This window comes from Trachypithecus francoisi, unplaced genomic scaffold (assembly GCF_009764315.1).
Source record: "Trachypithecus francoisi isolate TF-2019V2 unplaced genomic scaffold, Tfra_2.0 Lachesis_group12, whole genome shotgun sequence".
In the NCBI taxonomy this organism is placed as follows: Eukaryota; Metazoa; Chordata; class Mammalia; order Primates; family Cercopithecidae; genus Trachypithecus; species Trachypithecus francoisi.
Window position 1 is genome coordinate 100,495,757 of NW_022681457.1, and position 15,083 is coordinate 100,510,839.

The 15,083-nt window shown below is 46.4% G+C and overlaps 1 protein-coding gene across 4 annotated transcripts in view; it reads left to right on the plus strand.

Annotated features, from left to right (window-relative positions):
- STPG1 (sperm tail PG-rich repeat containing 1) overlaps positions 1 to 15,083 on the plus strand; it is a 59,214-nt gene that overhangs the window by 35,193 nt on the left and 8,938 nt on the right. For all 4 annotated transcript variants that reach the window (XM_033227822.1, XM_033227820.1, XM_033227823.1 and 1 more), the window contains 3 exons: positions 1,289 to 1,459; positions 7,440 to 7,548; positions 11,490 to 11,655. In XM_033227822.1, coding sequence (XP_033083713.1) covers positions 1,289 to 1,459; positions 7,440 to 7,548; positions 11,490 to 11,655 — 446 coding nt within the window. The remainder of the gene's footprint in view (positions 1 to 1,288; positions 1,460 to 7,439; positions 7,549 to 11,489; positions 11,656 to 15,083) is intronic.

The window sequence follows — 15,083 nt, forward strand, 5'->3', positions numbered from 1 at the left end:
TTAGCTAAGGAAGTTCAGCTTCCTCATCTATAAAAGTAGAGATAATCATAAGATCCACTGCTCAGGGTTGTCGTGAGGATTCAACACAAAAACCCACCAAAGGTATTGGTTAACTCTTGGCCAGAATGAAAAAGACGAAGCATGTTCAAGGCTGGGGTGACCTTGCTTTTAGGAGCATCAGCAAATCCTTACACACTGCATGTGGCCACTTCTTATTAGAATTCGAGTTTGGCAGAGTTGGATACTCAAGGAACAGACCAGCTTTGGAGTTAACTCCCCATTACTGAAGAGATTGAGGTCGAGCTGGGGCTTGAACCCAGGTTAGGCTCTGAACAACTTAGGCTCTGGACAAGAACACTCCCGCTTCTGGTGGTGCTACACCCACCCAAATGCTAGTGGTGGTCCGTAAACCAGACACTGAGGACCGTCACCACCAACCACAGAGTGAAGTAGGGGGGCCCTAATGCCTTCCTTTGGGCTCACCCATGGCATGTTCTGTGTTTGTGTAGTTATTGATTCCTATCAAGTGAGAAAATCCAAGGCAATGTTCTCAAGCTTTTGACCATTAAATAGTAGGAAATATTTTGTTTTATCAGACTCTAATACTTGCCATGCTATCTTAGGGGAAAGTGATGTTATCACTGAGTTTCTGTAACTTTTGTCCCTGTTCTTTTGACAAACATTGATTCTGTTTGTTTTTTAACTGAAGATAATTTATCGTGGCTTCCTGAAAGGAGTGGGATTGGTTCTGTTAAACAGTGAAAATACTGTAGGATTTGATGAAAACAGTAATTTGGTGGAGAGTAGGAGGCACGGATGAACAACAAGCCCCCTGGAGCTTTGTTTGAAGCAAACTCATTGCTTAGGCAGTTCAGATCATTTAATCTTAGAAACAAGATGTGAGATTTTACTCAGAAGAAAAGCCTAGGCTGAGAAGAGCGTCTAAAGCTTCCTATCATGTAAATTACCCAACAGCTGATGAGTCAAGGGTAAGTGGCCTGGAACAGGATTGGGTGGAAATGCATTTATGGCAAAATCATTTTTGCCAAGTCCCAAACAGAAGATGAATAATTTGAGTTAGTTTACAGAAGCGAGTACAGGTCTGAACTTGTGTTTTCCAGGGGAAGATCCTTAAAGCCCGAGGTCAGTGTATCGTTGTTACCTGCCAGAGTTTTGCCTTTTATAAAATGCATTTAGACCTTGTGCTGGTCACCATCTTTTTGACATCTGTCCTTCAGAGCCACAATATTATGTGACAATGCTGATTCCTTTGGTTGTTTCCTTACAGTGCGCCCGACTGGACACCATCATTTCTAAATACCCTGCAGCGAATGCATACACTATCCCATCGGATTTTATTTCCAAGAGAGACTTTAGTAATTCATGTTCCAGCATGTTCCAGTTGCCAAGCTTTATGAAAGTTCTCAAATTTGAAACTCCTGCACCAAACTATTACAATGTAAGAACTCTGCCTTTACTTGCTAAATATAGATCAAATGAATGGTTTACTGAAATAAAAGGAAGAGGGGATCTTGGGGACATCATATTTTAATGCAGTTGTCAAGCCAGTTAGCATTTGTTGACTACCCAATGGGTGCCTAAGGCTGTACAAGACTCTTTACAGGAAATTTGCAGGCCCCAGAGATCAGGGCGGGCAACGTGGAGGCCCGTATGAAGTGGGGAGGCCACTGCCCTGAGAAACACATATTCTGATTACTCTCGTCCTGTAACCTTTCTGGGACATAGTTTTCTCATCTGTAACAATGGGTGTATTATTTACCACTGTGTCTGCAGCCACTAGTGATTTACTTTTTAGGTTCTTGTAGGGAAAATAAACTTTCATATCAGAAAAGAGGTGTTTTAACAGTTGTGCTCTGCTGTGCCAATTATGATCGCTTTGTATTCACTGAGGCAGAATGGCATGGATGGTTTTTTTTTTTTTTTGAGACGGAGTCTCGCTCTATCGCCCGGGCTGGAGTACAGTGGCCGGATCTCAGCTCACTGCAAGCTCCGCCTCCCGGGTTTACGCCATTCTCCTGCCTCAGCCTCCCGAGTAGCTGGGACTACAGGCGCCCGCCACCTCGCCCGGCTAGTTTTTTGTATTTTTTTAGTAGAGACGGGGTTTCACCGTGTTAGCCAGGATGGTCTCGATCTCCTGACCTCGTGATCTGCTCGTCTCGGCCTCCCAAAGTGCTGGGATTACAGGCTTGAGCCAGGCATGGATGGTTAAGAGATGGATTCAGGAAGGTTTGGTTTAGCTCTCATCTCTGCCACTTTCTAACTGTGTGGCCTTGGGCAAGTCCCTTAACCTTTCCAGGGCTTAGTTTATTGATCTGTAAAATGGGGATGTATGTTCATCTCATCGTGTCAATGCAAATATTAAATGAGATAATGTATGCTGCATGCCCAGGACAGCACCAGTCACACAAGGACCGCACAATACATGGAGATTGGTAGGGCTGTCTTTGTTGGTACATGAAGGGTATTTACTTACCCTTAAATATGAGGCAAGTAAGTCACAGCCCCCACAGTACAATGGAATCAATTCTACTTGCCCTACAGGGTTACCGTAAGGCAACAAACGTGAAAGCACTCTGAAGTGCGTAAGACATGGATTGTACTTAAGATATTCATGTTACTGTGCCATTTGCCAAGCTATTTTGGTTTTATACATTTATTATGCCATTTCCTTTTTTCCTTCATAATATTTATAATTCATAATTATCTTTCTGACTACAAAGATCCTGCCCACCTTCTATGATGGATTCAAGCAATTATAATGTATCCCAAGTAATATAAGTGCCTGCTAGGCCAGCACTGTCCACTAGAAGTAAAATGGGAGCCACAGACATCATTAAAGATTTTCTTTTTTTTTTTTTTTGAGATGGAGTCTCGCTCTGTCACCCAGGCTGGAGTGCAGTGGTGCGATCTCGGCTCATTGCAAGCTCCGCCTCCCTGGCTCACGCCATTCTCCTGCCTCAGCCTGCTGAGTAGCTGGGACTACAGGCGCCCACCACCACACTCGGCTAATTTTTTGTATTTTTAGCAGAGACGGGGTTTCACCGTGTTAACCAGGATGGTCTCGATCTCCTGACCTCGTGATCCACCCGACTCGGCCTCCCAAAGTGCTGGGATTACAGGCATGAGCCACTGTGCCCAGCCTCATTTAAGATTTTCTAGTAGCCACATCTAAAAAGAAAAAGGAACAGATGAAGTTAATTTGAGTAATACAGTTTACCCAACAGATCCAAAATATTATCTTTTCAACACTAATCAATATAAAAGTTATGAATTTTATATTTGAGGAAGATTATTTTCCTTGTACTGAGTCTTTAAAATCCAGTATGTGTTTTATTCTTCCAGCACATCTTAATTTGGGCCAGCCACGTTTCCAGGGCCAATAGCCACATGCAACCTGTGGCTACTATACTGGGCAGTACAACTCCAGGCAGTCTTCCCTCGGCAGAATCAGAGCCTGAAAATAATGACGATGAGGAGGAGGAGGAGGATGAAGCCCTTCTCATGTACTAAGTGCTGGTCTAAGAGTTATATATTAATCATATCTAATACTCACAAGTGAATCCATAACGTGGATTATCTTGTTCCCAGTATAAAGAAGTGAAAGCGGAGGCTCAGAGAGGTGAAGGGACTTGGCCAAAATTACCCAGCTTGAAGGCATCATTTGCACATCAGTGGGCACTGGTGGATGACTGGGGTGGAAAGCTGGGGAATGGTCAGAGTCACCTCATTCCAGCCCTGACAGGCTTCCCTCCATGGATCCTATTGCTCCTCCGTGCCAGGCTGGTGATACAGCTTAGATTCCAGTGGGAAACTCAGAAAAGAACAGGTAAACAAACAAAATAATTACAAACTGTGATCAATTTGAGGGTCAGCTGGAGCCTGAGGGAGAATATGTGGGAGATATGGAGGTTGGCAGTACCACATACTTTAGACTTGGTAGTCAGAGAAGGTGCTGAGGCTGAGACCCAAGGATTGAGGAAGAGCCAGGGTTGGAGAAAGAGCATGTGCCAAGGTCCTGGGACAACAAGGAGCTCAGCCCACGAGGACCTACAGGAAGGTCGAGTGGCTAGTGTAGCATGAGCAAGAGGAGGGGGAGAAGGGGGCGCTAGACAGGCAGCGGCCAGTTCATGCAGGGCACTGAAGATCCCAGGAGGAAGTTTACATTTTGTTCTCTGGGTCCTAGGAAACCCATGAGGGGGTTGGAGGTGTGGGGTGGCATGATCTGATTTTTTTTTTTTTAGATGGGGTCTTGCTCTGTTGCCCAGGCTGGAGTGCAGTGGCACAATCTTGGCTCACTGCAACCTCCGCCTCCCCAGTTCAAGTAATTCTCCTGCCTTAGCCTCCCAAGTAGCTTCGGGATTATAGGCACATGCCACCACGCCCGACTAATTTTGGTGTTTTTTTTTTTTTTTAGTAGAGATGGGGTTTCGCCATGTTGGCCGGACTGATCTTGAACTCCTGACCTCGTAATCCACCCACCTCGGCCTCCCAAAGTGCTGGGATTACAGGCATGAGCCACCGCATCCAGCCATTCTGATGTATTTTTTTAAAAGTTCCTTCCAGCTCTGCTGTGTGGTGAATGGACTGCAGTGTGGGTTGGAGACTGGGTTCTGAAAAACCAGCGAGGAGACTATTATGCTAACAGGAGAGATGGCAAGGTGTGGTCCAAGAAAGTGATCAGAAAGGGGCTTAACCATTGCCCCTTTGCCAATCCCAAGTGGCAACCAGGCTACTAGGGAGACAGATACAGGAACTGACTCTTTGTGCGGATGCCCCTCTCTGCAGCCTCCCAGTTGTAGCTGAGGGACGCCACCATCAGTGTTTCATGCGCCATTCTCCCCAAATCACTGTCTGTTCCCTCACCCGGCTTCCTGTCTCCAATGCCCAGCACAGGTCCTGGGATGCAGTAAGCATCCATCAATGTTTATGACATCAAAGGAATAACTTTCCAGTAGTATACAGTTGTTAATCTAGAAAGGACCACTTCCCAAGTCAGAATTGTGTCCTTCTGCCAATAGATACATTTAGGTGCATGTTTTTTGTTCATTATTGTCTTAATATGATCCTGAAAATAATACACACTCATCATAAAATATATTCAAGCCCTGTAGAAACCCATGAATTAGAAAGTGGAAGTCCCTTATAATTCTACTTCCCAAAGCAAACCACTGCGTTAGAAACCAGGTGCAGACTGGGCACAGTGACTCATGCCTGTAATCCCAGCACTTCGGGAGGCCAAGGCGGACAGATCACCTGAGGTCAGAAGTTCGAGACCAGCCTGGCCAATATGGTGAAACCCTGCCTCTACTAAAAATACGAAAGTTATCCAGGCATGGTGGCACACATCTGTAACCCCAGCTACTCAGGTGGCTGAGGCAGGAGAATTGCTTGAACCCGAGAAGCGGAGGTTGCAGTGAGCCAGCATCGCACCATTGCACTCCAGCCTGGGCAGCAGAGTGAGACTCCATCTCAAAACAAAACAACAAAACAAAACAAAAAACAAATCAGGTGCAATTTCTTTCATATTCTCTCCTACCTCTGTCCCTCCACCAGTATTAGCATTATGCTATACACAGCACACATGCATTTTCTTCTTAGATTTCGTTCCATGGCAATACAATAAATCTGCTTCAGTCTTTTTTAACCTGCTGAATATTTTCCTGGCCCCATGGGGAAATCTTCCAGTGACGCACACTCAACGTATACAAAAATGTTCCCTTTTTCAGTTGCTTTTCTGTCTGGGTGAAAAATAAAGCTGACATGCTGTTTTGTCTACAGGTGGCTTTTTTTCAGGCCAGGAGAACAATGGTTGAGTCAACTGGCGAGGAGTAGAAATGCAGTAATCCTGTTAGCCACACTGTGCTTTGAGGTCTGTCAAAGCAGACACACTGTGCTTTGAGGTCTGTCAAAGCCTTTCTCTGCCTTTGCTGCCACCATCCCTCACTTGTATATTCGAGTCCTCTTCCTCCGTACTGTGTTATTACCTTCTCTCCGGCAACCTGGCTCCTCTCCCCCACTCCCCATGTCCAGTAATTAACCTGTCCCATCTGGTCTCTTTGTTTGCCCTCTCTGCATGCCGTCTAGCCATTAGGGCCCTGGGAAAAGCTAAATTCCTCCACCTTTGTAAACACAAAATCAAAATGCCATCTGCATTTCTCAAGAAACATTTTTTTTGACAAAGGAGTATCACAGCAAATCAAACCATCCTGGCCCCAGCAAATAGTTTCACTCATTCAGCAAATATCCCCAGCAATCACAGGTTTAATTTGTATTGCCTCTGTTCTCCAATGAATACAGGAGACTGCAAATTGGCATTTAAAATATTTATGATTCGTGTGTAACAGAAGAATGATCTCAGGGTTTTTTCCTATTATTTTTAGAGTTCTGGACACATCACACACTCTCAAATGTATTTCATGAGTCGGCCAGAATGCTTAATTTCTGATCAGTTCAGGAAAGTCGAGACAAGGGAGTGCTTGCAAATGTGATCACAATGTTAAATGATACGACTTTCTTGTGTGCCCCAAGTGCTGCATTTATAGAAGGGCTATTTGAACAGTGAGCAATGCACCTAGGAATGAGGATGGGGATGGGTAGGACTGTGTGTCCTGAACACAGTAAAAATAGTAGAAAACCAAGTGCAGTGGCTCATGCCTGTAATCCCAACACTTTGGGAGGCCGAGGCAGGCAGATCATTTGAGTGTAGGAGTTCAAGACTAACCTGGGCAACATGGTGAAATCCCGTCTCCACAAAAAAATACAAAAAAATTAGCCAGGTGTGGTGGCGTGTGCCTGTAGTCCCTGCTACTCTGGAGGCTGAGGTGGGACGATTGCTTGAGCCCGGGAGGCAGAGATTGCAGTGAGCTGAGATGGCACCACTGCCCTCCAGCCTGGGCAACACAGTGAGACTCTGTCTCCAAAAAAAAAAAAAGTAGCAACAAAATGAAGATAATTTGCAGGTGTAGCATTACACACTTCAAAAAAAAACCACTTTCCTAGAGGTGATCTCTGTTGGCCCACCCCTACTCCCTGACAGAACTCCACAGCAAGTGGAGCCGACTGTCCAATCCGTTTTACAGATGAGAAAACTTGGTTTCAGAAAGGTTACAGATGCAGGACCACACAGCCTGTCCTTAGCAGAAGTGAGCCTGCAAAGCAGCCTGCAGCTAGCTCTGTGCTCTGTTCCCGGTTGAGTGACCAGCATTTTCCGGGGATCACAAACTCATAGACCACTTGAGCTGGGATGACGGGGAAGCCACAGCCAGTGTGAGCTTTACAGCTCACATCTGTACATTTGCTAAGAAGGACAGGTTTCAGTTGGATTTTTTTTTTTTTTTAAGTAGATTTGCCACTTGTCCAGGCACGATGACAAAGAAAGGAAAGGCACTGAGTACACTGGGTGTATTTTCTCCCCCTAGGCCTCTGTCTCTTGCTGCAAGCAGAGAAACAACGTCTGCGCCCGAGCCGGGTTTATGTCAAAAACCCAAAGAGGATCTTTTGTGTTTGCTGAAAAAGGACCTCCCCCAGGTAAGCAGCTGCTTTGCCCTGGCCTTGACCTAAGGGTTAAGTGTCCCAGAATTGATTTGCAGGGCACCTACTTCTTCACAGGGAGTCTTTGGAAGGATTTAGTCTTTGGGTGGGGAGGAGTAGCAGGCAGGTGCTGAACAAAGAGGAGAGGTGAGAAGACAGTCAGCTCTCCCCACCAGGAGGACAACAGCTGGCTCTGGAAATGGGCCTCCAAAGCAGCTTCCGGGACTCCCCTTTTATGACCTGGCATACCTGCTCTGGGCAGCCAAGTGGAGAGGTGACTTCTCACCTTAGAAGTGTGCACATTTGTATACCCCAGGTGCCATCAGAGGCCACTAGGGAGGGGTGGGAGATACAGGGCATGGCCATATATCCTGTTCCTTCTACACTCAGCTGCTGTGTTCCTTTTCTCCTATGCCAGAGGTGACTTCATCATCTAGTCATGAAACAGAGGCGGCAGCTCTGTCTCCCGAGCACCCACTCAGTGGTTTCCATGCAGTCTTGCAGGTCTGCCCTCGTAGGTTCATCCACTTAGCCCTGCTTTTCAGATGAGGAAATGGAGGCTCAGAGAGTTGAAACGACTTGCCCAGTGTCACACAGCCAGTAAATGGCAGACACAAGCCCAGAGAGGTCTCACTAAGGAGCCCATGTCCTCCATCATTCCATTGTCGCTTCTGGAACCTCCAAGATTCAGGAATAACAAGAGCTTTCCTCCAAGTGTTTCCCCTGCTGGCCTTGGGGAAAGGTGTTGCACCTCTCCTGTGCTCTCTGACCGCCAGTCCTGGAGCACTCATTATGTTAGATTATCCCAAATAGGTCCCACAGACCACGCCCTACCCCCAGGATCCTTGGGCACCAGAGCTACCCCAGGAGCCTTGGGCCCCAGAACCAGGAGGAGCAGGGAAGGTTTGCTTCTGCAATCACGCCTCTTGCAGAGGGGTGTGGATAAAATTATAGTGCATGTCAGATTTCAGCAAATCCAGATTAAAGTTGAAAAGATTAATCTGAAGCTGAATAACAAAACCAGTGCTAATTAGGAGGCTCAGCCCCAGTTCATGCTCCCCCGCCTTGCATCATCCATGGGCAAAACCCCACCTTGTCTGTTTATACAGAAGAACAAAGCCAGCATCCCTGGAGTTGGCCAGAGTCCCTGCCAGTGAGCCCTGGGATGCGGGCACCTCCACAGTCCACTACCTGCTCCTGCTCCTTCCCGGGGGGTGGATCCTGAGAAGCCGCCAGCCCCTTATAACACAGAACAGGAGGGGAAGGGTGGGTACTAGCATCTGTCAAGCTCCCCGTGGGTGCCAGGGGCCTTACATTCATTATCTCATTGAATGCACCAAAGCCCCATGGAGCAGGCACTCACCACGTAATCATGTGCTCAGAAAGTATGAGCTCTTCTTACTTTATCCCCACTTCACCGACAGAGGTGATAGAAAAGCAGGTGATGGGCCCAGTGTCCCACAGCTGGATTTCTTTTAGTTTTTGTTTTTGTTTTTTGGAGATGGAGTCTTCTCTGTCACCCAGGCCGGAGTGCAGTGGCATGATCTTGGCTCACTGCAACCTCCGCCCCCTGGGTTCAAGTGATTCTCCTGCCTCAGCCTCCCGAGTAGCTAGGGTTACAGGCATGTGCTGCCACGCCCAGCTAATTTTTGTATTTTTAGTAAAAATGGGATTTCACCATGTTGGCCAGGCTGGTCTCAAACTCCTGACCTCAAGTGATCCATCTGCCTTGGCCTCCCAAAGTGCTGGGATTACAGGTGTAAGCCACCACGCCTAGCCCCACGGCTGGATTTAAATCCAGGCTCATCTAGTTCAATACATGGTACCTTCTCACTCCCCACCCCAGCTTCCTGGCGGTTGGCTCTCTCTGGTAGTGGCAGCATAAATGCCTTCTATTCCTTGCTTTTGCTTTTCATTGTTTTCCGTATTTTGTAATTCAAGTGTTGCTATAACCTTTTTAGTAGAAATATATATATGAAACAAAGAATATGAGAGAGAGTTATCCAGTATTGTAAATGCTGCTGACATCTGCTTTTTTAAAAATTTAAGTATCAGGCCGGGCGCGGTGGCTCAAGCCTGTAATCCCAGCACTTTGGGAGGCCGAGATGGGTGGATCACGAGGTCAGGAGATCGAGACCATCCTGGCTAATACGGTGAAACCCCGTCTCTACTAAAAAAAATACAAAAAACTAGCCGGGCGACGAGGCGGGCGCCTGTAGTCCCAGCTACTCGGGAGGCTGAGGCAGGAGAATGGCGTAAACCCGGGAGGCGGAGCTTGCAATGAGCTGAGAACCGGCCACTGCACTCCAGCCTGGGCGGCAGAGCAAGACTCCGTCTCAGAAAAAAAAAAAAAAAAAAATTTAAGTATTTATTGGGAACTTTTTTTTTTTTTTTTTTTTGAGAAGGAGTCCTGCTCTGTCACCCAGGCTGGAGTGCAGTGGTGCAATCTCAGCTCACTGCAACCTTCGCCTCCTGGGTTCAAGTGATTTTCCTGCCTTAGCCTCCAGAGCAGCTGAGACTACAGGTGTGCGCCACCACACCTGGCTAATTTTTTTTGTATTTTTAGTAGAGATGGGGTTTCACCTTATTGGTCAGGCTGGTCTCAAACTCCTGACCTCAAGTGATCTGCCCACCTTGCCCTCCCAAAGTGCTGGGATTATAGGTGTGAGCCACCGTGCCCGGCTGATACAGAGAACCCGTTTTCATGTTAGTAAAAATCCTTTCGGAACATCATTTTAAATAAATATATAGTATATTATTTGGTGGTATTATATATAATATATAATAATATATAATATATACTATATATTATAATATATAATATAAGATATACCACTATATATTATGATGGTACCATAAATTAAGGAAGTAGTATTGTCTTATTGGAAATTGTGATTGTTCTGAATTGATTGCTAATATGAATAGAGTGGTGGAGAACATCCATGCACAGGGCTACTGACAACTTAGGGGTGAGATGGCTTCCTCTTCACCCCAGTTTTGGTCATTCTCTTCTTCCTTAAAACTTTGTACACAAATTCATTTTATTCTGTCACAGTTTCTCAAGACTAGGCATTGTGGCATAGTGAGGAAGTGTGGGCTTTGGAGACAAGCTGACCAGTCTCTACATAGTGGTGCTCAATACATACATGTTAGCTGGGCATGATGGCTCACACCTGTAGTCCTAGCACTTTGGGAGGCTGAGGTGGGAGGATTGCTTGACCTAACGAGTTCAAGACCAGCCTGGGTAAAATAATGAGACCTCGTTTCTACCAAAAAAGAAATTTTTTTTTTTTAAAATTTTCAAGACGTGGTAGTACATACCTGTAGTCTCAGCTACTCAGGAGGCTGAGATGGGAGGATCACTGAGCCCAGCAGGTCAAGGCTGCAGTGAGCTGTGATTGTGCCACTGCATTCCAGCCTGGGCAACAGAGCAAGACTCTATCTCAAAACAAACAAAAAAGATAGTTGTTGATTGCATGATATTTACAAAGCAACCACTATGTGCTAGGAACTTAAAATATTATTCAACTATCATAATAACTCTGTTGTCAGAAGAATTATTATTCTTACTTTGTAGAGAAGGAAAACTGGGCTTCAGCAAGGTGGAGAGATTTATCTAAGTTCCTGGTTAGATGAATGTCCTTTGGCAAATTATTTAATATCTCTGAGTCTCGGTTTCCTCACATTTAGAATGGAAGCAGTAATACTCATCTGGCCAGGCTAGTGCGAGAACTCAATCAGCTAAGTGTGTGCTGCCCGTGCCGTCTGTTCTCTGCTTGGTGAGGATTGTTTTTGTTTATCTCGGGCAGCCCTTCCACTTGACCATCCTAGAGTGATATTGCCTTGCAGCCATCAAGTGTGTTCTTAGGGGTAAGGTACTGCTTTTTATTTACTTGAGAAGAGTTCCTTATTCTGTCATAAAATTTCTTTCTCCGTAGGGCATTATGATATCAACGAATCCCTTGTGAAGCAGTCGCCAAACACGTTAATGTCTTGTTTTAAATCAAAAACCAACCGTGGATTAAAACTGACGTCAACAGGCCCGGGACCTGATTATTACAACCCCAGTGATTGCACAAAAGTTCCAAAAAAGACTCTTTTCCCGTGAGTCCCAATCATTCTGATCTTTCTTTTGAAAGGTGGTTGTGGGGAAGGAGCCCAACATAGAGAAAAGGAAGGGGTGTCACTGCTTGGCAGAACACAGTGCCAGGCCACTCTTCAGGGACCCTTAGTCACACATAATGGTGCTCAATAAATGCCTGTTGAATGCCTGATATTTATGGAGCAACTACTGTGTACCAGGAACTTAAAATTGTATTCAATTATTATTATAATCCTGTTGAAAGAATCGTTAGTCTTACCCCATAGAGGAGGAAGCAAGGCTTCAGATTTGGCGGGAGATTTGCCTAAGTCCACACAGCCAAAGTGAGGAGCCATAGGGAATTGGCTCAGGACTAAGTCTTTCCTCATCCCCTGTGATGCTGGATTCTCCTGGTGCTGACATTGTTGTATTTTTGTAACATAAAATCCTCGCTGGAGTGACAGGACATTCAGAGGCAGTCAAGCTCTCGTAGCTTTATACTGATGGACATTTAAGCCCTGACTTTGGAGTTGGTGATACCTGCTGGATTTATACTTCAGCTCTGCTGTTTTTATGCTCTGTGACCTTGGGCAGAGTTCTAACCTCTCTGAGCCTCCATGCCCTCATCTGTAAAGTGGGAATAATTCCTGCCTTGTGGGATTGCTTTCAGAATTAAAAGTATATGTTTGGCTGGGCGCAGTGGCTTGCACCTGTAATCCCAGCACTTTGGGAGGCCGAGGTGGGTGAATCACTTGAGATCAGGTGTTCGAGACCAGCCTGGCCAACATGGTGAAACCCTGTCTCTACTAAAAATACAAAAATTAGCCAGGCATGATGGTGCATGCCTATAATCCCAGCTACTCAAGAGGCTGAGGCAGGAGAGCCAAGTGGCAGTGAGCCAAGATCACACCACTGCACTCTAGCCTGGGTGACAGAGCAAGACTTGGTCTCAAAAAGAAAATAGCTATTACCCTTATAATGATAGCTGTGGTTATTTTATATCTTATAGACATATTAGGCTATATTATACAATACGGCTGTTATTTGGCATGGCAGCTCAAGCCCCCAGCCCAAATTTGGAAGCTTCTTCAAGGAAAATGGTGAAATAACATAAGAGTGGAGGACACTTGGTTTTTAACTGTTTTAGCTGGAGAAGTATCTTCTGGCTTTTGCTCAAGTTTGAGCAGGTGGTTTGAGATCATTCTTATTTTATGGCGTTTGCATTTGTCAGTCATCAGGCTCTATAGATTTCTAGTTCTGTACTGGAGGCTCAGGTGAACAGGACACCACGCTCCAGCCAGCCTCATCTGGGAACAGCCTGGAAGCCAAGTGGAGGAGCCTGCAGCAAAATGCTGGGTTAGGTGGCCTCAGGGGTGTGTGGCCATGCACATCCCGTGGGGCCGTCTTCCCACTGGGCAGTGCAGCGGGGCTGCGTGTCTGGGGCTTCTAGGGATCGCTGTCTGTCTGTCAATGCTTCACAAATAAAAGGTCTTTGGTTAATAAGTCTGAGAAGCACTGCATGGTAACCCTCTGCCCCTGAGAACATCACAGTCTGCACGGGCATCTTAAAGGCTCTGAGAAGGCCTGCAGTAAAGGAACCTATTAACCCGGTGTCTCCTAAACTTGGGTTCACCCTGATGAACGGATGGTGCCCCAGGCTCTATAGCAGGACATTTGTGTAGCTGGCTCTGTGGTCTGGGGCTGCTCTGGGCACCTCTCTGGGTCTTCATTTCTCTATGAGCGAAAGAAGGGTGTCTGCATTTCTGACACGTCACAATGCCAGGCTTGCTCACCATGGACTCAGGAGAGCACACAGAGGGCAATGAACGTGGAGCCAGCCTGGACCCACAGAGGAGGTCCAGATTATGTATTTTAAAATTAACATGAGAAGGATGAAGCTAAGACATTTATAATTTTATTTGGAAAGCAAGAAGATAAGACTGGTAGGCTTTGGGCTATTCTAAAAAAGCATCTATCTTCCCAGTGAATGATGAAGAAAATGATGTAATGAAAAGAAAAGACACCTGAATATCAGAATGTTGAGGAAATATCCAAAATCCAGTGTCTCAAATTCCAGTTCTGTTTTCTCTTGTGTCCCTGAAGGGAAGAGAGGGTCAGGAGCCACACGAGGTCCTGAGGTCAGTAGACCCCTGAGGTGACCCCATCTGCATGCACCTGCCCTTAGGACTTTGTCCACATCAGACCTAATCCTCTTTAGCTCTCCATGGCTACTCGCCGTCATGTTTCTTTCTCGGGAACACATACGTGCCATGCAGAGGGAGACCTGCCCTCATCTGTCTTGGGTTGGAGTTGATGGGCTCCCCATTCTTGGGCAGAGTTACAGCTACAGAAATGCTCTTCTGGATCTGCTTTCTTCAGGGTGCAGGAAGCATCAGTGCAGACATGAGTTCTCCCTGGAGTTTTTAGTCTCATGCTACCGGCCAAAAAATATAAAACCCAGCTGTGAGAGGGTGGCTGGATATGACCAAAGTTCAGGTGGCCGCCATTAGGGCAGGGAACAGCTGATCACGTCTCCTGGGGAGGCCATGGAGGCAGCGTGGGCAGTGGATTGATTAGCACAGACCCCAAAGTCAGTACCGTGGAACCTCCACTTTCCCCGCTCACCAGCCAGGTGGGCCTGGGGGAAGGGAGGTCACTTAACTCCCAGTGAATTCAAAGTCGTCTTTGGTGAACAGGGATAAGAACACCTCATAATGTGGTTGCAAGGATAAAAGGAGATAACCCACAAAACTCACGTAGTAACTTGTATCTTTATCAAAGCAGGTGAGCAGGTCTTCCGTGTCTTCCTAGGGTTTCTAGTGTGGCCCCATGGGGCAGATGCTGTGCTAGGGGCTGGCTGTTTGTTAGCACTGGCATTTCTGAGCTCCTTAGCTAAAGGCCACGCCATCGGGTGTTCCTTGGCCATGGCCACCTTGCTGAATCAAAAGCTAAGAGGAGTTCTCAGCTACCAGGGTGTCTTCAGAAGCAAAGTGAAGTGTCAGCCAAGGTTTCACTTCTGAGGTCTTCAATGTCCATCACAGTGGTGACTCAATGACTTAGGGTGAGTCAGGGTGAGAGTTTTGGAGATCAAAATAGTTCCTCCTAGGCACTGCCTTCCAACTCATGCTCCCCGGCAAGGAGGTGCAACACTCAGGGTCATCTTTCTAACCCTTGATCTGCCTCCTGGAGTTTTAAGCCACTGGATTTGCACAGACACGCTGTCTTGTCACAGCTCAAGCTGAAAAATCAAGCCCCGTTGGCCCCACTCCAATTTTGGTAATTAGATTGGGCCCACCTTAACTTCCCCGGGGATTTTCAATTCGATATGGGATGCTTCCTCCCAAGCGGCTGTGATCTGTCACCCGCCACCCTGTTAAATAGATACTGCATTCCACCCCAGAGGCAATCGGCTGCCCTTTAATGATGAGAAAAATTGCCCCTTTATCCCTCC